We start from the raw sequence: 26,506 nt of genomic DNA, 5'->3' as shown, positions 1-26,506 counted from the left end.
AGGAAAGGATATGGCCTGGAGATGGGCACAGAAGCAGACCTCCCCACCCCACCCCATGCACAGACATAGGTATTGCCTCTGACACAGCATCAAGACTCCTCAGATTCCTTACCTCTCCTTCAGGAGTGTCCGAAGGACACAGCATTCCCCACTGAGATGGCTGGAGGGAGCGAGGACCACTCACTTTTCTCGTTTTTTCAAACTGGGAAGAGATTCTTGTCATCATGCCCAGTGCGGATATATATGACAAGCGAGACAGCACTTGGGTTACACCCTGGCGGTCCATTTTAAATCTCTTTAGAGACCAATTTCCCTGTAGGGAGATGAAAGACATAAGACTATTCCTAACCCAATCCTATGTTGTCTGATACTGTGCAGTCACTCCAAGAAGTTCATTACAGAAGCTTCATGCTTACAAAATTAGAACCATGACATATATTCAGAAATCAAAGTGTCATAATTAAAACGAAAGTTTAGTCAAGTCACTTGCTGGGGTTTTCTAGGAAGATAATGAACATTACTATGTCTAGCAACCATCTCAGAATTATTCGATGCATAACCTTACATCAGAGCACTCACCTTCTGAGGAACTAATTCTATAATGAAGAGCCAGTTCAACCACAGATTTCCATTGGAAATCATAAGCTAACTGATAAAACACCAGCAATTTCTATACACATTTAAAGGAAAACTAGTTTGAAGCTCAAAGAGATCATTTCATGTTGGAATGTGCTATTTGGATGTTTTCCAAAGTTAGTCTTAAGAACAGGAAAATGTAGCAACAGAAAAATAACTCAGATATCATTTACTTAGGATAATGAACAAACTGAAGGCTTCTTAATTAAGGTTTAAGGAATCTAAAAATAGTATATATATTCATATTAAGAAACATATATTCTCTGTGGCCACTGTGTCATTATTCAAATAGATTCATACGAACTAAATCTTGAACATTAAATTCACTTTATCCTCTTACGCATTAAATATGTTGTATTATTTTAAATATATTTTATAGTTGTATTAATTGTATACATTAAAAATATTCTCAAGGATAATTTAAAGATTAAGATTAGAAATTTTTGAAATTTAAATTTATGGTAACATGAATTAACAGTAGAAAACAGTATTCATCAAAAAAGCAAAGCAGGCCAGGCGTGGTGGCTCACGCCCATAATTCCAGCACTTTGGGAGGCCGAGGTGGGTGGATCACTTCAGGTCAGGAGTTTGAGACCAGCCTGCCAACGTGGCAAAACCTCATCTCTATTAAGAATACAAAAACTAGCTGGGCGTGGTGGTGCACGTCTGTATTTCTAGCTACACGGGAGGATCACTTGAGCCCAAAAGGCAGGGGCTGCAGGGAGCTGAGATTGCACCACTGTATTCCAGCCTCGAAGTAAGATGCTGCCCAAAAAACAAAGAGCAAAGCAGACAATAAGATGTGAACAAAATTGTTGACTGGTTTTATAATTCTAAAGAGAAAAACTGCACCTGCCATGGTTCTTCATTCCTCCTCAGAGGACCCAATAAAAGCTAGGAATGTTCTCTTGAGAAAAATGCACATAGAAACAAGAACAAAAATTTTATATTCATTTTTGGACTCTTGTGGATCCCAGGTTAAAAACCCTTGTAGCAGAAAAACTGCTAAGGCTTCAGGAAAAGATTAGGTGATCGGTTTGCATTAAAATATGTAACTTTGGGGGAGCTCTCTCACAAATTACAGTTTGTTCACTATTACGGTGAAGATCAACCACTTTGGAACCTTGAGTTTCTGAAATGTGGGAAAGAGCTAAACTCTAAGAAACCCTATAAAGGCAAAGAAACAGAGCGACCCACAAATTAACCTCTCATATTATTACTCATTTCATTAACTCTTTTTATCCTTGGAGGCAGAATGAATCTAGTAAACTGACTTACGCTCACAGAGTAAGAGCAAATAAGGTAAATAAGTATTCAGCACACAGCTAAAATAAGGCAGCAGCTGTTGGCAAGTAGCAAGTAGATGGGAGTGAAGCCAAGATGTTCAGCAAGAGAATTTGTTCTTATATTCTGTAGGAGTATTAAAAAAGGGAGAGACAAGAAACAGACAAGAGGGCTAAAAATGCTCCTTTGAGAAAAATGTATTTGGTAAAAGCATTCTGCTAACAACAACACTAAGAATTTTAAAGGTTGATCTTTTTCTATTGCCTAGAGTGGGGCACACCTGTAACTAGGCCTGCTACTGATTTTTGTAATAAGCAGTTCTATCAGGGAGGTAAAGCAGTTTCCTTTACGGGCAAAAGAACTACTCAAAATAGCTCTTTTGACCTGAAAATCATAGGTGAGGAAGCAAGGAAAAGTAATTCTAACAGAAGTTTGTTCAAGCATTCTTTGGAAGATTCTCTTCAAATATTCAGGGATCCACCTCAGACAAGTTTGGGCCACTAGAGTTTATGTGCCTAAATAGGAACAAAGACCTGGTTGACCTCAAATTTAGATGTAGCTGTCACTGCATGGGCCACTCACATAGACCCACTATAAAGTTCTAAAGTCAAGTATTGAAGCAAGTTTGCACTAATTCTTTCATCATTAAGGGAATCAACATGGTAGATTATACTATGCTTTGTTGGGGCAAAATCTCATCCATAAAACTAATTTTATGTCTGGCATGCAAAACATGAACCAGACTTCATCAGATAGACCTATAGTTGTTATGCTTTAAGAAAGGAAGCAAAAACCCATCTGATAACCTTTTATGAATAGCCTGAGATCCTGACTACACAGCAGCTGCCGAGAACTGAATTCATCCAGAACTGAATTCATTGCTTATGTGAGGAACAGCTGATAGGTCTTTGAAGAATATAAACCTCCCGTGAAATGAAACATTTTGTATTATTTTGGACAAAAGGTTGATAATTAATAAATCTGCCTGAAATGTGTCAATTTTACTACAGAAGAAAATGGGGAAAAGTATTCTTTAAAAGAACGGTTATTAACAGTTCAATGAAGATTTTTCTTCTATGTAAGAGTATCTATTTTCTTATTGCCTCATATAACAGCAACTATAATTTGGCAGGAAAGTTATAGTAATAAACACTTCAGACTTTCTTTCAAAGTAGAAATTTGCGCTTTGTAAACATTCCTGTCTAAAAAAAAAAAAAAAAAAAAACATTCCTTTTGATATATATTTCACCCGGATTCTCAAAGTGCTTTAAGTTTCTGTTCTATTGAATAGGTTTACAAATAAATTACAAAATCCTAAAAGAGTGACTGAAGACTTACAGTAGAAATAGCGTTCACCATGCCATTGGTGATCTGGTCTTGGCGCATGTGTTTGACAACATCAAACTGGGCTGCTCTTTGCTTAGGAATCACCTGGTCGGCAATCTTTTTCATTTCAGAATTAAATTTTTTGAACAAGTCTTCAAAAAGAAGAGACAAAAGCTAAAAAAAAAAAAAAAAAAAAAAGATATATGGTGATTTTTCAAAAAGCATTGCTAGATTATTTTAATAAATTTTAGGTCTTAAGATTTTTAAAAAATAAGATGGAGAAACTGCTTAAAACAGAAAAAAAAAATTGATATTTTCAAATTCAGTTTGACAGATATGTACATAATTTTCTATGTGCTTAACACCGTGCTAGGTATTTAAACGAGAGCAAAGATGATGACATACTCACTGCATTCAAAGACATTTCCTTTAGACCAGTCACTTCTAGACTTTCAGATTTCATTGACCAATGACCTAATTTTTAATTTTACAGATAAAGTTATACATTAAAACCAAAAAGGATGTGGGGGGCGGAGAAGAATTACCATTATAAACTCTGAAGATATCCAAGATGTTTCCTGTATCATTGGTAAAGGTATCAATTGGTACAATCACTTAGGAAACAGTTTGCCATTATCTACCCATCCCTGTGCCCCAACAGTTCTTCTCCTAGTTATACCTGCTGCAGGAATGGTTCTCAAACTTTAGCATGTGTAGTAATCTGAGGGATTGTTAAAACACAAATTGCACCCTGGTGCAGTGGCTCGTGCCTGTAATCCCAGCACTTTGGGAGGCCGAGGTGGGTTGATCACGAGGTCAGGAGTTCAAGAACAGCCTGGCCAAGACGGTGAAACCCTGTCTCTACTAAAAATACAAAAATTAGCCGGGCATGGTGGCGGGTGCCTGTAATCCCAGCTACTTGGGAAGCCGAGGCAGAGAACTGCTTGAACCCAGGAGGTAGAGGTTGCAGTGAGCCGAGATTGTGCCACTGCACTCCAGCTTGAGCGACAGAGTGAGACTCTGTCTTAAAAAAAAAAAAAAAAAAACCACACACACACACACACATATTGCAGGCCCTACCCTTACAGTTTCCAGCTTAGTAGGTCTAAGGTAGTGCCCACGAGTATGAATGCCTAATCAGCTCCCAGGAGATGACAGTGCTGCTGGCAGAAGGAGGGCACTCAAGATACTTACACTAGCTATTTGTAGCAGCTAAAATCTGGAAACCATACAAATAATATATAGACAAACTGTGGTAGACTCGTATAATGAAACACTATAAAACAATGAAAATGAACAAAAAATAACTAACCACAAAATCATGGCTGAGTATTAAAAACAAATACTCAGCAAAAGAAACCAGACAGAAAACAACATATATATGGCATGATTCCATTTATATAAGGTTCAAAACCTAGCACAACTACATTATATTGTTTAGAAAGGTACAATTAGGTGGTTAAACTTTAAAGAAAAGTTAGGATGCAAATAGTGTAATAGAAGGAATCAGCTAAAATTTTAAGGACTTCTTAAAGGCCAAATGTGGACTGCCACACAAGTTCAGAATTCTTCTGAAGCCCAGGCACAAGAAATGTCCACACCCACTCACGAGTTCTTTTCTGTGGAGTGCTCATGAAAGGCTGCAGTGAGGAGAAGACCTGAGAAAGACCCCTTTGTTGGAACACAGGCAATAAAACCCTACCTACCTACTTCCCTGGGCTTTCTTGCATAGGAAGCAACACCTAAGTCCCTGGGAAGTGGGCAGGACACCCTCCTGCCTAGCAAAGTCCCAGGAGGCAAAAATAACCTCTTCTCAGAGAGGGACAGAAGCAAAAGCTGTCTGTCCCTAATCCACCCTGCTCTCCCAACAAACTCTGCACCTACAGTAGCTAGCAACAACAGTCTACCCCTGGAAGAGGTCCAGCAAACCCTCTGATTCCAAGAAAAGGTGCAATGCCAGAGGGAAGAGGAGGGAGAAGCATCTTTCCCTAGGGGAGGAGCAGGAAACCTGGTTGGGCAAAGATCCTGCACTGATACACAGCAGGGGCCAGAGGGAAGGGGCAGGAAACTGAAAGCTTTCCTTTAGAAAATGGGGGAAAAAGAAAAGATTGCCCATTCTCATCACTCCTATTCAACATTGTATTGGAGGTGCCATTCAGTTCCATAGGACAAGATAAAGAAATAAAAGATATAAATATTGGAAAAGAAGCAATAAAACTGTCTTTACTTGAAGATAAGATGTTCATCCACATAGAAAATCCAAAAGAATCTAAGAAAAAAACCTTAATAGAAATAGTACATGTGTTTAGCAAATTTGCAAGATACAACGCCAATAAACACAAAGCAACTAAAAATTACTGAAAGAAATTAAAGAAAACTTCAATAGGTGAGATGACATGTTCATGGATTGGAAAGCTAAATATTATTTAAATATCAGTTCTCCCCAAATTGACCTACAAATTCAAATGCAATCTCAGTGAAAAAGCTTGCAGGCTTTTATTTATTTGTGAAAATGGAGAAGCTGATTCTAAAACTTAAGTAAAAATGTTAAAATTCCTAAGTTTATAATAATACTCAGAGAAAAAAACCTTCACTATTCACTTCTGGAGGAAATTAGAGAACTAAATCATTATTCTGCAAACAGGCTTAAAAAAAAATCTAGCAAGCATTTACCCTGCCTTTCCCATGTAAATTATGTTTCAGGGTAACGAAAGGGATGACAATGAAAGTACTCTTTATTAAAAAATTCCAGCTAATAAATGGACCAGGATGAAAACGTTAGAATATCACTATTTTGCATGCCCTAATGAGATAATGAATAAAGGAAATGATCATCATCAGATGTTAAATAAAACTATCAGGAGAAAAGTTGATGGGGAACTTAATAATGGATGAATCAGGGACCCAAACACCTAAACCCAGTGATCAATTTCAATGGCACAAAAAGTGGATAAAATCTGACATACAGGATAGGATATACCCCCACCACCCATGAAGTGTTCTAGTCCCAAAAACCAAACCAAACCAAAACCAGAATACCATCTATCCTCTAGATTTAACTCCTGGTTTATAAGAAATTTAGGAGGGAGAGAAATATATGTATATGTTAAAAGACACCATGAGGGCTGGGCTCAGTGGCTCATGCCTATAATCCCAACACTTTGGGAGGCTGAGGCGGGCGGATCATGAGGTCAGGAGTTTGAGACCGGCCTCAGTAACATGGTGAAACCCCATCTCTACTAAAAATACAAAAATTAGCCAGGCGTGGTGGTGGGTGCCTATAATCCCAGCTACTCAGGAGGCTGAGGTAGGAGAATCGCTTGAACCCAGGAGGCGGAGGTTGCAATGAGCCGAGATTGTGCCACTGCACTCCAGCCTGGGCAACAGAGCGAGACTCTTGTCTTGAGAAAGAAAAAAAAAAGACACCATAAGGATATGTGATAGTTAATTTTAGGTGTCAACTTGACTGGGTTAAGGAATGCCCAGAAGGTTGGAAAAGCATTACTTCTGGGTGTGTCTCTGAGGGTGTTTCTGGAAGGGATTGACATTTCAATCAGTGGGCTGAGTAAGGAAGATCCGCCCTCAACCAATGTCAGCAGGCATCATCCAATCTTTTGAGGACTCAGAACAAAAAATCAGAAGAAAGGCAAATTTATTCTCTCTTCTGTAGCTGAGACACCCATTTTCTCCTGGCCTTGGACATCAGAACTCAAGGTTCTCAGGCATTCAGCCTCAGTCTGAGAGTTAACACCATCACCTCCCTGGCTCTCAGGCCTTTGGACTTGGACTAAACTATACCACTAGCTTCTCTGGTTCTCCAGCTTGCAGACAGCACATTGTGGGACTTCTCTGTCTCCATAATCACATGTGCCAATTCCCATAATAAATTCCTTCCTATCTTATCTATCTATCTAAAAAATTTTAATGTGTGAAAAGGTGTGAAAAATTTTAGTCATGTCTTTTAGAGATACATTTTTAAGTATTTACAGAATGTGATTTGACATCTGAGATAATGAAATGATTTGATGGTGACAATTTGTTTAAACAACATAATCTGGGGAATAAGGGGAGGGGAAAGAGTTGAGAAGGGTATAGATGAAACAAGATTGCCTTCTACTGATAACAGTTGAAGGTCTGTGATGGATATATGGGAGTTAATTTTACTATTCTATTTTTGTATATTTTTGAAAATGTTAATATTTTTATTTAAAATGTCTACCAAAAACCCTTAAAAAACTTAGAAATAAATCTGAAAGAGGTGCAAGACCCTCATGAATAAAATTACAAATCTTTATTGAAAAACATCAAAGAAAACCAAAATAAATGAAAAGAAAATATTCACGGATAAAAAGTCCACATATTTTAAGATTACGAATTTTCTCCAAATTGATCTACAGTTCCAATGCAATGACAATTAGAATCCCTAGAAGATTTATTTTGATGAAAATTGACAAAATAATTCCAAAATTTATATGGAAAAGCTAAGACCCTGAAATAGCCAAGACACTCCTAAAAAAGGTAAAGGTACTAATGAATACATAGACAAGCTGACCAAGGGATAGACCAGAGTCCAGAAAAGATCCGCACATAATAAAACTTGTTATATGATAGAGATGCATTTTGGATCAGCGAGGAAATGAAAGACTATACAATAAATGGAGCCGGGACAACCAGTTATCCATTCAGAAAACAAATGAAATTGGATTCCTTACTTCATTCCAGATGAATAAAAGAACAAATACTAAATACACAAGTTTAAAAAATAAAGAGCACTGTATTAGTCTGCTCTTGCATTGCTATAAAGAAACAACTGAGACTGTGTACTTTACAAAGAAAAGAGGTTTAATTGGTTCATGGTTCCACAGGCTGTATAGGAAGCATGATGCTGGCCAACTGCTCAGTTTCTGGGGAGGCCTCAGTAAACTTAGAATTATGGCAGAAGGCAAAGGGGAAGCAAGAATGTCTTATATGGCCAGAGCAGGAAGAAAAGGGAGAAGGGGGCGATGCTACACATTTTTAAGCAACCAGATCTCATGAGAATTCTATCAAGAGAATGGCACTAGGAGGATGGTGCTAAGCCATTAAAAACCACCCCCATGATCCAATCACCTCCCACCAGGCCCCACCTCCAGCATCGGGGATTACATGTCAACATGAGATTTGGGTGGGGACACAGATCCAAACCATATAAAGCACTATTAAAAGCTAGATAAGTTGACAAATGGCTGCAACTAAAAGCACAAATTAGTAGCACTTTAAAATACTGTAAAGTTGGCCGGGCACCGTGGCTCATGCCTGTAATCCTAGCACTTTGGGAGGCTGAGACAGTGGATCACTTGAGGTTAGGAGTTTGAGACCAGCCTGGCCAACATGGTGAAACTCCATCTCTACTAAAAATACAAAAATTAGCTGAGTGTGGTGGTGCACGCCTGTAATCCCAGCTACTTGGGAGGCTAAGGCAGGAGAATCGCCTGAACCCAGAAAGTGGACGCTGCAGTGAGTAGAGATCATGCCACTGCACTCCAGCCTGGGCGACAGAGCCAGACTCTGTCTCAAAATACATATATACATATATATATATATATATATAAAGTTATTTTTTATTTATTTTTTTTTTTTTTTGAGACAGAGTCTCGCTGTCGCCCAGGCTGGAGTGCAGTGGCACGATCTCGGCTCACTGCAGGCTCTGCCCCCCGGGGTTCACGCCATTCTCCTGCCTCAGCCTCCTAAGTAGCTGGGACTACAGGCGCCCGCCACCTTGCCCGGCTAATTTTTTGTATTTTTAGTAGAGACAGGGTTTCACCGTGTTAGCCAGGATGGTCTCGATCTCCTGACCTCGTGATCCGCCCGCCTCGGCCTCCCAAAGTGCTGGGATTACAGGCGTGAGCCACCGTGCCCAGCTATATATAAAGTTATTAAAACAAGAATTTAGACTGGAAAAGGATATCTGCAACACATGTAACAAAAAATTAGGATGCAAAATATACAAAAATCTCCTTGAAATCAGTAACAAAAATGGGAACAACCCAAAAGACATTTCAAAGAAAACAGGAATAATCAATAAGTACATGAAAAGGGGCCCAACCTCATTAGTAATGTGGAAAATGCAAATTAAGACCACAAGGAGATGCCACTTTGCACCTATTAGACAAAAACTTAAAAGTTTGATACTAAGTCATGGGACGGAGATCATCAGAAATTCATATACAACGTAAAATAGAAAGACTTGGCAAACTAGTTTGACATTCTCCAGTTCACATAAAAATTTAACTTGACTCTGACTCCATGACTAGGCAATCCTCCTTAGAGAAACTCTTGCATGTGGAAACCAGGAGATATAAATAAGAATGGCAGTGTTGTTGTGTTTTTTTTTATGTCAAATGGGGAGAAATAATACAAAGTCCTTGATCAGTAGAATGAATAAAGTGGTATTCATCATACTGTATCACATCTTGACACAATGGAAAACAGAAATGAAAATGTACTACAGTGACATGCAACAATATAGACACATCTTAATGTTGAAAGAAGAAAAAATTGCAGAGAAATTATATGGTATATGGATCTATTTCTATAAAGTTCAAAAGTAAGCAAAGCTTATACTGTAATAAATAATTTTAAAACTTTAAAATTAAAAGTGTAAATGATATAATAAATCAAGAAATTAAAAAATGCAAAAGTTTAGGATGGTAGGGGAAAATGAAGAACAGAGTAGGGGGTACATAGGTAAATGAAATGGTATTGGTAATAGTCTCGTTGTTGAGTAGTGGCCTTGAGGGTGTTCATTTTATTTGTACCCTTCATAACATATAAATGTAACATTTTAATTTTTATGTTAAAAATTACCTATAAATGCTATTAAACCACAGTGATATTTTAAAACAGTGTGATTATGGAAGCCAAATCAATGGGATGGAACAGTAAGTCACGAAAACAGACTAGGTGGCTCTGTTTCCCGAATTGGTAGAGTACGTCCTATCAGACGGATTCATCTGCAGATAATAATTATAAATTCTGGACAAAACATTTAAAAACTTTTTGAAGGCACTAGGGAGTGTCCAAAAGCAGGACACTGAGAGTGAACGGCACTGGATACACATCTCATTTTTAAGGCTTTTCACCTAAGGGTAGGCCACATTAATAAAAAGGGTCCAAGCCACATTGGGAAGCTGAAACTCAGAGGAAGACCCACAGTCTTACTGGATTGAAGAAACAGAAGAAAAAGATCTGAACTACTGGATTTGAGTAGCTGGAAGGTGAAGGGGAATTCCATAAAGGAGAGCACCCAAGAAAGAAAACTCCAAACTATATATATAAACTTTGCCCAAATCTCTGGCTGATCCCTGAAGTAAACATTGAGAGGTGTGGCCCATGTCCACCCCCACCCCCCACGCCCCACTGCCCCACATCTGGGTGGGGACTATTTGACCAATAGAATAAACATAAGTGATGCTGTGACTTTCAGTCTAGGTCATTAAGGTCACACAGTTTCTTGTCTATGGGAAACACTTACTCTTGGATTCCTGAGCCACCGAATGTGACAACTCCGGAAAGGCCTGAGCCTAGCTTTCCAGCCCTTCCCACCATCCTCTAGCAGAACACCAACCAACTAACCTCCATCAACACCATGTGAAACAAAAGAATCAAATAGCCAAGTCCTGCCTGAATTCTTGACCCACAAAACTGTGAGGTATGTATAATAAAATGGTTGTTGTTTTAAGCCACTGTTTTGAGATAGCATGTAACAAAGTAACACATAACTAGAACACCAGTTATATCAAGTTCATAAAAAAAAAAAAGCAAAACTAAATAGCTGGCTCACTACAAATAAAAAACAAGCAGACTTCTTCAGTAATATAACACATATTATGCATACTAAATACTCCTATAAAATTAATTCTATTAGTTTTTTGCCTTTGTACACATCTTTTTTCTTTGCAGTGGAAGAAAAAAGCTCAATATATTTGTGATCTACGTTAAATAACAAAACATTAAAGTAATATGGGGGGCACATTTATACTAATTAATTTCTTAAAGAATTCTGAGGTTCAGTGAAGTATGTTTAAGCTAAAGATTTTCCAAATTCCACACTGACTATATTCCTAGATGTTTCTGATAGGTAGTTTTTTGACTCAGAATGAAGAAGGTATTCAAAGCAAATGAATCTTCTCCTCTAACTAGTGCCAAAGAAGGAATTTCCTAAGTGGAATTGGATTTCATGCTTTTCCTTCTTTAAAGTTAAGACATGTCCTTCCACTTTTCTACTAAAACCAACTTTTCAGATAGAAAAGCCTGGATCTTGGATTTGAATTTACTATGTCAGAAGTGTTCTAAAAAGAAAACTTCCTCCTCTGAGAGCTTAATCCCTTCTTACAGTGAGACCAGCAGTTTCACTCTTGGAAAGAAAGAATATGGGAATGGAAGCAGGTGCAGAGGGGTGAGAGGGGATGAAGAAGCCTATTCCAGCAACTTCCTGTGGAAACTGGCAAAAGGAACTTGAATAAGCATCCTGAACAGAATCGAATGCCCTTAACCTAAACAACAAAAGCTCAGCTCTATTTTAATTAGTCCCTTACACTTAGACACTTTTGTCTCAAATTATGACAAAGTTTTTTTGGATCCCAGCTGAATTTATTGTAGCCCCCTGATTCAAACACAAGGAAATGTCCTTGGTACTAAAGAAGTAAAAAGTAAGAGCACAGTCAACAGAAATACTGCCTCATTATTAAATTTCCCCACTCCTAAAATTTCAGTTTAAAAGAAAAAATGCTGTCCAAGTTCACAGAGCAGTGAGAAACCACAAGGCCATCCACACAATACACCACATTATTTAGGTCAAAAGTAAAATGACTAAAAGGGAAGGAATGCTGGTGATAATATTCAATACCTTGCTAGCATAAGGCCTTTCAGCCTGTTTAAGACAGGAGCAGTAAAGAGTAAATCATATTTCAGGGAAAAATGCTGACAGCTCATCAATTGATTTTCAATGAAAATGCTAAAAAAATTAATAAAGAAGTTAAGCTGCTGAAATACAGTTTCACCAATTAGCTTAATGTCAGAGAATTCTAATTAGGCATCTTGAGATTGCTATTTAGTGTTTAAGCCTTCAGAGTGCCAAATTCTCCTTTTCACACAAACTGGTTGCAAAATTAAAGACATTAGGCAGCCTTAATTACATTATCAGAACAGCTGGGATTAGGCAATCTCTGAAGTCAAGACGGCATTCTTTTGTCATAGGGTGGAAATCCCTGGCTTTCCAGGGTGCCGGATTTTGGTGCCATTCCATATCTCACCCATACAAAGCAAGCTGCATTAGAAACAAAAAATTTGCAGACAAAGAATAGAGTAATGCTCAGCAAATAATGAACACGTTACCGAAAAAGAAAAGGTAGGTGAAAGATTAAGCCTGAAATCGGTAGGTTTTGCTAACACCTCTACTGGCGGCTGGCCTGCCAACCCTCTTGTGGCAGCAAGACTGAAGGAAAGCTCTGTGAACCCGCTTGGCCAGTGGAGACAACTCTGTTATCTAAAGCTGAAGCACATTTATGCTCCCTCATCCCATGGGGTGTGAAATTAGGAGCTATTGTTTTTATACATTTTTGCCAACACAATGCCTTTTATGTCTTTACATTGTTTATAAAGCTATGTTTTCTTGCACATGGGAACCCTCTTTTTAATTCTAATTTTTTAAGCAACAGGATCAGCTCTCCTTTTCCCCCCTCCTTACTCCATTCCTTATTCCTCTAAACAATCAACTTTTTTTTAATGGACTCATTTAACACCATGATTTTTCCCAAGTAAAAAATAGTAAAAATGGGATTGATGGTGAGGATACCTATAATTCCTTGCACAGTGGTCAATCTGAAGGTGGCCAAAAACCTAACTGCTAAGTAGTGGCCATTAACCAAACAGAGCTTCCTCAGTAGTCCAGATACTAATTTTTTTTTCTAGAACCTAAAATTACTATAATTTCATAATTCTAGTTTTTAAATTTTAGTTGTGGTACTATCTGCTGTGATCATCCCAGCCGCACTATCTCTCATCTGGAAAACTGCTACAGCTTCTAGCCGGTCCACTCTTGGCCTGTTCATCTCCACATCGTATCTTTCTAAACTAAAAATCAGATCATGTCACCCCCCTGACTAAAACTCTTCAATGGTCTTCTGCTGCGTGTAGAATTAAATACAAGTCTCTTTCCATGACACACAGGGCTCCAGACGATCCAGCCTCCACCTGGGTCTCCAGTGTCATTTCTTACCATCCTGACACCTCACTCACTCCAGCCACACTGACCCTCTATCAGTTCCTCCAGTCCCTAAATTCATTCCTGCCTTAGGAGATGTGAACTTGGTTGTGTCTCTTGCTGGAATGCAGTTTGCAAGGCTGCATGAGAGCAACTTCTCCTGATTCAAATATCGGCCTGCACATACATGGAAATAACGAGATGAATATAAATGGTTCCTGTCCTCAATGAGCTTACAATCTAAAAGGGGGACGAAGCATGGAAGTAAAGAATTACATGTTAATTTAGCATGCAAATAAAGACTTGAATAAACTGCTACTGGCCTAAGGAAGACAGAGCAACTAACTGCACCTAGGAGGTCACAGTTTCAAGAGGGCTCAAATGATGAATAAGGAGGAGCTCCTCTTTAGAGAGAGGGTGAAAGGGATATGAGGGAGGGGAAGCTTCGGTAGAAGGCATAACTCAAAGGAATAGAGTGATAGAAGAGCATTATGGTATGTTTGAAAAGATGTAAGTGCCTCACTTTGACATGAGATGAGGCCGGAAAGGCACAGAGGGGCACGATCATCAAGGACCCTGCAGGCTCTGTGAAAGAATCTAAACACCCTTCTACAGAGGAAACTGTGCTTATGAATTCCACGGAGGAGTTTCAGGGGAAGGGGAAGGAGGCGGAGAACCCCTCTGTCCCACCTCAACCAGAAAGGCTCAACTTTTATCTGTTTTAATATTGGGATTCCAACTGAGAGTTCATGCTTTAAAAACTTTGAAACCTACATCTGAAGCTCAGGTCTGCTGCGGATGCTCCTGGGAAAAGGACCTGTGCTTCACCTAATCACACAGAGAATGCTCAGGAATGTGTTGGGATTGCTTTGTACCAAGTGAATAGGCAGGCACATGGCCAGAGCCTCCAGACAGATGGGAGGGGCAGCCAAGAACAAGAGAAGGCACATGGAGGATTCAAATGTACTGATGCTATGTTCATTCTTTAACTGAATGGGAATATATAAGTATTTGCTGTATGAGACTTAATGCACACACATTATATATAGTGGTGTTTATGCAATTTCTCATAACTAAAAAGCACATACACAAACAGGTATATGTCAATTTCTGCAGCAAGACACATTTAACTGATTAAATTCCCCCTTAATTCAAAGGGCTTGGCAGTAATGGTCAAATAACATTCTCGGACATTACTGCTTTGAAAATCTGTTTCAAACTAATGACAACAAACCGTTCCTTTATATAATTTCTTCTGAACTTGCAAAACCTGACTCCAAACTTGCCCGTGACAAAGATCCCCAAGGAAGCCCCACTAAGCATAAATTCACACAGAGGCCTGAATAGTTCTCAGGGCAAGAGCTTCCAATGGTTTAACTTTAAAATGCCAGTTAATAACGATATTTGTATATGCATAGAGTGTCTCTGGAAGGATAAAGGACAGTATAGGAAAAGTGACTTTCTGGAAAGGAAAACTGGGGAACTGAGTCAGATGGAAAGGAGGGTCAGAGGTGGGTCACTTTTCACTGCAAACCTTTTTGTTTAAAATTCTTTTTGCTATGCTATTTTTTAAAAAATGTTTACTAAGAATGACTTCTGCTATTTTACAATATTTATTATTTTTACTGCTGACATTACTTTTTAAAAATCATAACACTTTTTTAAAAAATTAAAGATACTTGTTTAAATTGGTAAAATAAATGAATAACCATCAGAATAACAAAAGAAGTGTCTTGGGCTTTGCAAAATTTCATTCTAGGCCTAAATCAAAGTTCAGTGACAAGATGAAGGATATGAACTTGAAACTCATAATCCTCAGAATCATGTAACAAGACTTAGAAGTTCCAGGTCAGCACTATTCCTGCAAAAGAAAATACATATCCCTAAAAGAAAATATCCCTAGAATAACACCTAGGATCTGAACTCAATTAAATATGAGTTCATAAACAAAGATCGCTGAACTCACAAGGAACCAATCTACCTTGAGTAAGAGTAATCAAAAACAACTAACCCAGCAGCTTTAGAACATTAGATACTGGAATTACTATATTTCACTGATTGGAAATTTTTTTTTTTTTTTTTTTACTTTTGTATCCATTCTGAACATGGGATACATCTTAACACTTAGCACTGTGTCATAATTTAACTGGTGATGTGTTTTATTTCTTAGTGGAAATAAAAATAGTGGTCCACCTGATAATTAACGGCATATTAGATTCTAGATGCTAAAATATAGTTATCAGATATGGAATTAAAAAGAGCTATGTAAATCAATGAAGAAATAAAAAATACACACAAAATAAGATGACCAAAATGACCACAAAGTCATTCTTCTAACTTTTCTGAATGTTTCAGAATTTTCATCATAAAATGTAAAACCAACAAATTACCAAAAATATATGAAAAATACTTCTATAAAAGTAAACAACAAAAAACTCAATTACTGAACATGACTGGAGAGAAAATGAACTAAGAGCTAAATTAGAAAAACGATCGTACAGAATGCAGTAAAGGAACAAAGATAATAGAAAAAACAGAGGTTAAGAGATACGGAAAAAAATGAGAGTTTAGAACACATTTAATTGGAAAATCTGAAAAAGAGAATAGAAAAAAGGGAGAATAGGCAACACTTGAAGAGATAATAGCTGAGAATTTTTCTGAACTGATTAAAGACATTAATCCTTGAGTAGCAGGAACACGCATATACCAAGCAAAACAAATAAAAGAAATTCAAACCAAGGCATATCATAAAGAAAACCGCAGAATAACAAAAGCCAAAAGAAGATCTTAAAAGCACCTAGAGAGATAAGACAGAACACCTGTGAAGGAACTACAATGGTTCTGTGCCATTCAAGGTACAGTATACATCATTCATCTAATCCCATAACAATCCTATAAGGTATATGGCATGAACCCCATTTTTACAGACAGGGAACCTGAGGCAGAAGGAGGTGAAATATCTGCCTAAAGTAAAAAAATAAAAACAAACAAATAAACTAGTAAATGGTGAGAGATAATAAATATCTCCACCACCAAATGGTGAGAGATAATAAATATCAATCTAGAATTGTACATCTAACAAAATTCTCACTCTAAAGGCCTAAAGTTAAGAGCTAAAACTATAAAACTTTTAGAAGAAAACATTGGGGAAATCATGACACTGAATTTGGCTATAATTTCATGAATATGACACCAAAAGCACTGGCAACAGGAGAAAATAATAGACAAATAGGACTCTTTCAAAATTAAGAACTGTTGTACATCAAAGGACACTGTCAAGAAAGTGAAAAAACAACCTACAGAATGGGAGAAAATAATTGCAAATCATGTATCTGATATATGTATGTATCCAGAATATACCAAGAACTCCTACAACTCAACAACAAGAAAAGAATTTTAAAATGGGCAAAGGACTTGAATAGACATTTCTTCAAAGAAGGTGTATAAATGACCAATAGGCACATAAAAAGATGTTCAACATCATCAGTTTTTAGGGAAATGCAAATCAAAGTAGTAAAAAGGACACTTGTTTACAGTATGAGAGCTGAAACAAGAAGGCAGAACATTGCCTTGTTAGACTGCAAGTAGGAACATGTTTAGTGACTCAAATTTTTTGCAGCTCTGCATATGCCTACAAATGGCCAATAAAATGCCGCTGAGTACAGATTTGAAGGTTGAAAATACATTTTAGCAAGTAGACAAATTTGCAAATATGCATAATGAGGCTCAACTGTATAAACTGGACAAAATATTAGATAAAACAACTACTTGAAATGCATTGCAGAGTATCAGGAAGCAGAAAGAAACTCAGGAAAAGGAATGCTTATCAAAAGGAAATGGTTCTTAGTTTCCTGTTTTAAGGCTTTTCACCTAAGGGGAGGCAGTGATCCTTGTCAAATCAGAAAGCTAAAACATGAGAAAGTAAGTTGCAGTCTCACTGGATTGAAGAACCAAAAGAAAAAGATCTGAGCTACCTCAACAGCTGGAATGTAAGTGAGGAAATTCCAAATTCCACATTTAAACTCTGTCTAAAACCCCAATTGACCCCAGCTACAACTGAAAGAACTAAATGAATATTTCAGCTTATGTTTGCTGCAAGGAGGCAGGATTCAGAGGTTTTCAGCCAAGTTCAGAGGGTCTTAAAACAAAAACAAAAAACTGGGACACTCTTTAGAGAAATATAGCAGAATCCAGAGCCTCCACAACTTATCCACAATGTCTATCAGGTTGCAATCCAAAATTATTAGACATAAGAAGAAACAGAAAAACATGAGCCACATTCAAGAGAAAAGCTAATGAAGAGAATAACCCACAAGTGACTGAGACGTTGAAATTAGCAAGCAAAGGTTTTAAAGTAGCTATTAAAATACAAGGATGTAAATAAAAATATGCTTGTGATGGGTGAACAAATACGAAATCTCTGTAGAGAAATAGAAGCTATGAAAAAACACCTAAATGAAATTTCTAAAACAGAAAAATACAATTAAACTAAAAAATTAACTGGAGCTTTTTAGATACTTGCTAGCCAAAGATTTTTGGATGCTTGCTAGCCAGCTGAAAGAGATACACACTCTTGAAATAAAATGTCATTTATCGGCTAAGACTTAAAATGAGATTAGAGATATCCTCACTAACCTACCTCTACCATGTCACCAAAACAATCAGCGGATTGTTTCTTTGATTATTGTCTCTCTCCCTCCCACTGAAACTACAAGGAGTAAGAGAAAAGGGGCTTTTGTCTGTCTTACTCCCTCTTATATAACTAGTACTTAGGAATAGGCCTAGAACATAATAGGTGTTTAGTAAATGTTTGTTAACTGAAGAAATGATATTACTTAAAGTCATACTTCACTTTGTATATTATACAGAATGAGGGTAAATATCCCAACGAAAGATATAGGTCATGTACTATTAACATTTAAAGAATTAGGCTGGGCATGGTGGCTCACGCCTGTAATCCCAGCACTTTGGGAGGCAGAGGTGGGTGGATCACCTGAGGTCGGGAGTTAGAGACCAGCCTGACCAACATGGAGAAACCCCATCTCTACCAAAAATACAAAATTAGCCAGGCACGGTGGCACATGCCTGTAATCACAGCTACTTGGGAGGCTGAAGCAGGAGAATCGCTTGAACCCAGGATGCCGAGGTTGCAGTGAGCTGAGATCGTGCCGTTGCACTCCAGCCTGGGCACCAAGAGCAAAACTCCGTCTCAAAAGAAAAAAAAAAAAGAATTAATGTTTTTACAGTTAAAGGAATTCTAGGAGATAATAAGTCAGGTATGAAATGTTTATACTTCAAACCTGCAAACTATATTTCATTCAAATGTTTCTTCTTATGTGAAATGAAAACCAAATTAATTTTCATTAAGGAAAATAAGATTTCTGACATAAAATATTAAATTACCTGTCCTGCCAATTCCAGTCGCTTGTTACCATAATAATCTCTGTCGTCAACTTTATTATCTCCTTGGGCCAGAATAACTCTTCTCACCATCACTGCAGTATAGATACATTTGGCTCGGAAATTGAATTCCTTAACCTGTAAGTCAGAAATTGGAGAAAAATTTTGAGAAAATGGACATTAAAATTTAATATACCTCAAGAAAAGTATCAATACTATAACATTTAACTAAGAAAATACTGAATTGTTATGATTCTCTCCATTCAAATAAATTCAACTAGTCTGGAAACTTCCTGAGCTGAGATGATGACTTTTCATCATTGTCCTCAGTACCTGTGAGTACCTTTGTGTCAAAGATGACTACATCAACTTCTTCCCTTCCTATAAACTTCATGCCATTCCTTCATTAAAGGTGGAATCTATCACTCCCTTGGGATTGGCCTGTGATTAGTTTAACCAAGAGAATACAGCTGAAATGATACCAGGCCAATTCCAGAATTAACCTTTAAGTCAACTGGCAGTTTCCTCTTCCTTTCTCTTAGAGTCCTGAGACACTGAAGTCCAGAACACTCTGTTGTGCAGAGACAGAGGCTACATTTCGTTTAGTAAAATCCCAATGAAATGGAAAATCAAGGAGGGGCCAGAGATACGAATGAAGATGCCATCTTGAATGTCCAGCCCAGGTGAGCTTCCAGATGACTCTAACCTCAGCTGCTATCTGTCTGCAACTTTGTAAGAGACCTGAAATGAGAACTCCCTCCTCCACCTTAAATTAAGTCCAGTCAAACCACAGCATCATGAGATATACAATAAACAGTTACAATAAGCCATTAAGTTTTAGAATTGTTTGTCATGCAGTGATAACAAGAATTGTACTAAAATGTTGTCTGGCATGCAACAAATATCTGCCGAATGAATGAACAGATGAATGAATTTGTAGCAAATGTTCTAGTCAATCTTCTCTAGCAGAAACACTGAAACCCATATGAATGAATCTGGCTCAATCACAGTAAGTTGACTCAGAACTGATAAAATAATTGCACTGGTTTGTTTGGAGAGACAAAAAAACTGAAGTCGATCCTACATCTAAAAAGGCAAATTTTGAGAATGTAGCCTGAGCTTCTGCCAATTCCAAGGAGTATTTATAGGCTTTTCCACAGATGATACACACTATTATAAAATTTCCTTTTTACTTACCTTAATCGTTTAGTAAAATCCCAAAGAAATCTCTTTTATAAAGTTTATCACTATGACAATAAATCAATAGATTGCATTCAAAAAAAAACAAGCAAGCATTCTCCTTCATACATTTTGTCGTTGCTGCTAAGTAATTTCACTAAATAATGTAGGATGTTAGAATTCTGTATGTGTTTCAAATACTCCATTTTCCTTTAAAGGAAGTTTTATTTCTTCTCTAGGTCAATTTACTCTCTATTACTGAGAACTTTGGAATGTATTAAAAGAAATGTGTTTGAATGTGGTAAAAAAAAAAAAAGTAGCCCTAAAAGCTACTTTGTTATCTTGTACCCACAAAACAATTACATCAATAAGAAGGTCTTTAAAAAGAAAAGTCTCTTGTCCGTCCTCAAAAAAAAAAAAAAAAAAAAAACCCCTCTTACAATCATACACCAGTTACCACAAAACCAAGCAGAAAAACTCAGTGTCTGGGCAGCTATAAGTAATTTACATTTTCAGTTGCTATTTGGAAAACTGTATGGTCCTCCATTTAAGTACATATAATTTACATTTTATTGTTCTAATAATGTGGCAAGTTACATGGAACATCTAACTCTTCCAGTTGTAGTTATCTTTCTTGTTAATGAGAAAAATAAAGCAAACTTTCACTAACAAAATTTTCAATTTTCAACAAAGCCCATTTCACATTTTCCTTTTGCATAAACACTGGTAGTAGATTCTCCCATGACATTTATAAGTAGAAATAAATATGGATATTTATGGAAAATGCCCCTACTGAACTGTATAATGCCACTCGACTAGAGGTACAGTCCATCACCCCCGTGGGATTGAACTCTAACTCATTTCACTCCCCTTTTTAATGACTATATGCTGGAAAGCAAACCCTAGGTCTAAATTGAAGTGAGTTAATACTTAGCACATTTTTCCAGGACTGTTCCCGGAGTCTATGGTGAGTGGGGATCTTCTCAATCTAGCAGATGGTAACACTTTTTAGGAGAAAGCTAAGAGTAGTTCAGATACTCCTTTGTGGGATACTAACCTGTGGATTATCTGAAAGAGGGGGAGAAAAAATGACTAACAAACAAACCCGGAATGCTGAAACAGAATTGTTGCCTATTTCAGAACTCTGGAGACCTTTTAATGCTACATTAGAGGAAAGAGTGGTCTGGGACTTAGGCATCTTGGAGCCTAACCACTCTTAGGCAGTGGTTTCTAAACTTTAGCATGCATTAGAATCATCTGGAGGGCTTGTTAAGACACAGATTGCTGGGACCCACCCCTAGGGTTTCTGATTCAGTAGGTAGAGTTCAAGTATTTCTTACAAGTCCCCTGGTGATGCAGATGCTACTAGTCCAGGGAATGCTCTTTGAGAACCACAGTCCCCAAGGAACTGAAAGGCCAGGATACCAAGACAAAGGCCCCTGCAGGCCCACCCTCAAGGACAAGCACTGAGAACCACTGAATATCTGCCCATGTTTTTCCCTCTACACAGACACACCTAAATAATACTCTCCAAATGCTAGTCACCCAAGTTCCACCATCACGAATATCAGCATATCTCTGTAGTACTTATTTACGTAATACGTCTAATCATCTTTAAACAACCAATTTTAAGCTAAGCTTCATCCTATGCAATAATACCACAAAATCACATATACCACAAAAATGGATTTGATGTGCTAGTTGTATTCTTTCTAATAAGTATGTAATTTACTTACATAAAAAATGACCCTGCATCACTGAAAATCATCCTTTATATTACACTTAGGTAAATACTGTCCAAAACAATTCTGGAAAACGAAGATCTTTTCCCTGATCCATCTATTCTGACTTTATTCCTCATTGGATTATGTATAACCAAGCTTTTAAAATGGTAATTTAGGTTCCATGCAACCACAGAAAAGTACAATTTTTTTTTTTTTTTTTTGAGTCGGAGTTTTGCTCTTGTTACCCAGGCTGGAGTGTAATGGCGTGATCTTGGTTCACTGCAACCTCCGCCTCCCAGTTTCAAGCGATTCTGCTGCCTCAGCTTCCCGAGTAGCTGGGATTACAGGCATGCGCCACCACACCTGGCTAATTTTGTGTTTTTAGTAGAGATGGGGTTTCTCCATATTGGTCAGGCTGGTCTCGAACTTCTGACCTCAGGTGATCTGCCCGCCTCAGCCTCCCAAAGTGCTGGGATTACAGGTGTGAGCCACTGTGCCTGGCCTATCTTTATCAGTCTAACTAAACCGATGTTAATATCGGCAGGACTCTATCAACTAAAGCTCTTTAATTAACCCAACATTCTTCTCAGTTATAGTGTGAAGGTTAAGTGTAGCTCCTAATAGCTACATGGGGAGCTGTGGAAAATACAGAGCTTTATGTATATTATATCTCGGAATCATCACAAGAACCCTGCAAGAAAGTGGAATTACTTTTATTATAAAGATGAGAAAACTGAAGCTTAGAAAAGTTCAGATTTGCCCAAAGTTCATCAGTGAGGATGTAAGAAACCGGGATTTGAACAATTACGTCTCAGGCTCCAAAAGCCTTTGTTGTTTCTACTATCCATTTTTGCTATTTTAAGTTTCAGACTCTTTCCAATCATCCAAAAGAGCTTAAAATTCAGTTCAGACCCAGCTTTAACATTCAGAATTTTCTAATTATTTGTATTAAATCAAGGACATGCACAAATGGTAGCCAAGGAGCAGAATGAGAGACCTGTATTATTTGGATTGAAGGGTGTTTTAATACAGGAAAATCGGATCTGGATGCATTCAGGTGGTTACTTTCGACTTCCACAGATCCCATGACCTTCCATTATTTTACAGTCAGCCCCTGAAGGTAGTGTTTGCAACCCTTGAAAAAGATTATTCATGGATGGAACACATGGTAACTCATTACAAACCAGACTATTTAGTTAACAAGATAGTCTAACAAATCATAATTCCATAACTTAGTAAGAGTAGCATATACATTAAATGGGGAGAAAATTGAGGGCTGCCTCTTGCCAACACCCCACATGCCAATATGGTTGATCTCTGTTTAATAATAAATTAATAAAAAATAAATATTACATACTAGTTCAAGGTCAGAAGATAGGTTCTAGCCCTTACTCTTACCGCTAACCAGCTGGGTGACAACGCAAATCATCTAGCATGTTTGGATCAGAGAATCTTCACAGTAAGTGAAGGAGGCTGGATAATGTGAACTTTAAATTCAAGGTCTAGAAGATGAACTCATCCAGTAAGCATTTTTAAAACTACTTGTTGTGGTGATGGTTGTACAATAATGTGAGTGTACTTAAGTCCAGAAAATTGTACACTTAAAATGGTAAACTTTATGTTTGCTGAGCTTATTGTCTGAGATTCATCCAAGTTATTTCTTTTCATTCCTTTTTATGTCAGTTATCTATGTAGTTCATTTTTTTATTGCTGAGTAGTATTTCATTATATGAATATTATTAAGCATTAAGCATATTTTACTATACAATAAGCATAAGCATATTTTACATAAGCAATTTTACCATACAATAAAAAATATGTATGGGCAAGGCACTGTAAGCTTATTTTAATTTATTTATAAAACATGTAAGACACCATCTCTGTCCTTCAAAACCATGAAATCTAGTAGCAGTACTAATATATGTATGAATATAAAATAACAATAATTTAAGACTGAAAGAATAACCACAAGAGAATAAACATGATGATGGCGATACAGCTAACATTCTCCAAGTATAAACAAACTGCTGATAATGGAAGGTTATTTCTGATGGGGCAATACAGTCCTCTTTAAAATTTTCTCTTGAAGAATTAGACTTTAAATAAGGTAAACTCTTTTTTTTATTTTTATTTTTATTTTATTTTATTTTTATTATTATACTTTAGGTTTTAGGGTACATGTGCACAATGTGCAGGTTTGTTACATATGTATCCATGTGCCATGTAAACTCTTATCACAGTTCTTTAACAGGAATTCACAGACCCCACAGTCCTTATTCACAATAACAAAGTGTTACTCACTGGGACATGGGTCAGAATGGTGGAAGCCAGGAGCTCTCTTGCTTCTTCTATTTTGGTTTTCTTTGGTCCACCTCCCCACATCCTTTGCCTTCTTACTTTGTTCCCTATATATTTTAATGCCTATAAAAAACAGATTATAATAATGTTTGAATGACATCACTGGAGGTAGTTTAGTAAGCATCTAACCACACGTATGAGCAAAAGAGATAAAGACCCTGGTTACAGAGAAAGCTGTACTGGGTCTAGTCAAAAATCAACGTTTATCATAAATCAATGACAAAAAGCATAGCATACTGCCTAATACACTGGTTCCCTTTTTTTTTTCTTACTAAAAAAAAATGATACATTGTCATTGCAGGAAATTTAGAAAATAAAGACACAAGTAAAATATATTTGTGTGTGTGTGTGTGTGTGTGCCTGTGTGTAGACATATAGCAACCATCAGTCTTTCACCCAGAGAAAACCACAGGTAAATTTTACAGTAGTACTTTTTTCCTCTCAAAAATGAATCATACCATGTAAGACCTCTACACTGAAAGCTACAAAACAGTGCTGACAGAAAACAAAACCTAAATAAATTAAGGGTCATGACATGTTCGTGGACTGGATGATTCAATGGTATTAAAAGTGGCTTAATGTTAAAATTTTCTCCAAACTGACCAACACATTCATAATTGTTCATTATACCCTTAGCAGGCTTAAAATGCAAAAACTGACTAATTCTAAAATTCTAGATTCTAAAATTTACATGGAAATGCAAAGGACCTGGAGTAGCTAAAACAGTATTGAAAGAAAAAACTTGGAGTATTATATTACCTGATTTTTAACTCTAAAGCTAAGTAATCAAAACAGTGTGATACTGGCACAGGATAGACAAATAAATCAATGAAAGAGAATAAAAAGTCCAGAAATATACACATACTAAATGGTCAGTTGACTTTTGATGAAAGTATCATAGCAATTTAATGAGGAAGGAAAAGTCTTTTCAACAAATGGTGTTGAAACAACTATCCATAAAGTAAAAAATTCATCTTGACCCCTATCCTCACAACAAATATAAAAATTAGTTTAAGATGGATTTTAGACCTAACCATAAAAACTATAAAGCTTCAAGAAGAAAACATTGAAGAATATATTCCTGACCTTGGGGTAGGCAAGATTTCTTTAAACAGAACACAGACAGCTATAAATATAAAAGCTAAACAAATAAAAAAAACCTCCTAAGTTTTTTCAAAATTAAAAGATAGAATTAAGAAAACAAATAGGGAGGTAATGGACTGGGAGAAAATACATAATGCTGACAAGGAAGTTACATCCAGGATTTGTTTTTAAAAGGACTCTTAAACTCAATAATAGAAAGACAACTCACTAAGAAAAATGAACATTTGGCTCACACTTCACAGAGAATACAAATAGCCAATAAACACATAAGGGCTCAACATCATTTGTTATCATAAAAATAAAAACTAAAACCACAATGAGATACCACTATACACCCATTAGGGTGGCTAAAATTAAAAAGACTGACAACACCAGATATTATAAGGACATGAAGCAACCTGAACTTTCTATCAGGCTGGGCGTGGTGGCTCATGCCTGTAATCCCGCCACTTTGGGAGGCCAAGGCGGGCAGATCACCTGAAGTAAGGAGTTCGAGACTAGCCTGGCAAACATGGCAAAACTCCGTCTCTACTAAAAATACAAAAGATTAGCCAGGTATCATGGTGCACACCTGTGGTCCCAGCTACTTGGGAGGCTGAGGCAGGAGAATAGCCTGAACCCAAGAAGCGGAGATTGCAGTGAACGGAGATCATGCCACTGTACTCTAGCCCAGGTGACAGAGTGAGGCTCTGTCTCAAAAAAGAAAAAAAAAAAAAAAGAACTCTCATACACAGCTGGTGTAAATGCAAAATGGTACAATCATTTTGGAACAAGGTATATATAAAAGTTATATACATATCTGCTCTCTGATTCAACAATTCTATTCTTAGGTACGCATTCATGAAAAATGAAAATGTCCACACATCCACACAAAGATTTGTTTATACAGTCTTATTCATAATTGCTAAAGACTGAAAAAAACACCAAGTGTCTATCAATAGGAAAACAGATAAACCGTGGTATATTCATATAATGAAATGCTACTCAGCAATAAAAAGAAATGAACTACATGGATAACTGACATAAAAAGGAATGAAAAGAAATAACTTGGATGAATCTCAGATAATAAGCTCAGCAAAAGCTAGACACAAAAGAGTATATATGGGCCGGGCGTGGTGGCTCACGCTTGTAATCCCAGCACTTTGGGAGGCCGAGGCGGGCGGATCACGAGGTCAGGAGATCGAGACCATGGTGAAACCCCGTCTCTACTAAAAATACAAAAAATTAGCCGGGCGTGGTGGCGGGTGCCTGT

The 26,506-nt window shown here is 37.2% G+C and overlaps 1 protein-coding gene across 7 annotated transcripts in view; it reads right to left on the bottom strand.

Moving 5' to 3' along the window:
• POLR3B (RNA polymerase III subunit B) overlaps positions 1-26,506 on the bottom strand; it is a 220,959-nt gene that overhangs the window by 149,175 nt on the left and 45,278 nt on the right. For all 7 annotated transcript variants that reach the window (XM_055238357.2, XM_055238356.2, XM_055238358.2 and 4 more), the window contains exons 11-14: positions 24,094-24,213; positions 18,893-19,027; positions 3,259-3,420; positions 113-313 (exon numbers count right to left, since the gene is read on the bottom strand). In XM_055238357.2, the coding sequence (XP_055094332.1) occupies positions 113-313; positions 3,259-3,420; positions 18,893-19,027; positions 24,094-24,213 (618 nt within the window). The remainder of the gene's footprint in view (positions 1-112; positions 314-3,258; positions 3,421-18,892; positions 19,028-24,093; positions 24,214-26,506) is intronic.

This window comes from Symphalangus syndactylus, chromosome 13 (assembly GCF_028878055.3).
Source record: "Symphalangus syndactylus isolate Jambi chromosome 13, NHGRI_mSymSyn1-v2.1_pri, whole genome shotgun sequence".
In the NCBI taxonomy this organism is placed as follows: domain Eukaryota; kingdom Metazoa; phylum Chordata; class Mammalia; order Primates; family Hylobatidae; genus Symphalangus; species Symphalangus syndactylus.
This window is presented reverse-complemented; position numbering and strand designations above follow the sequence as displayed.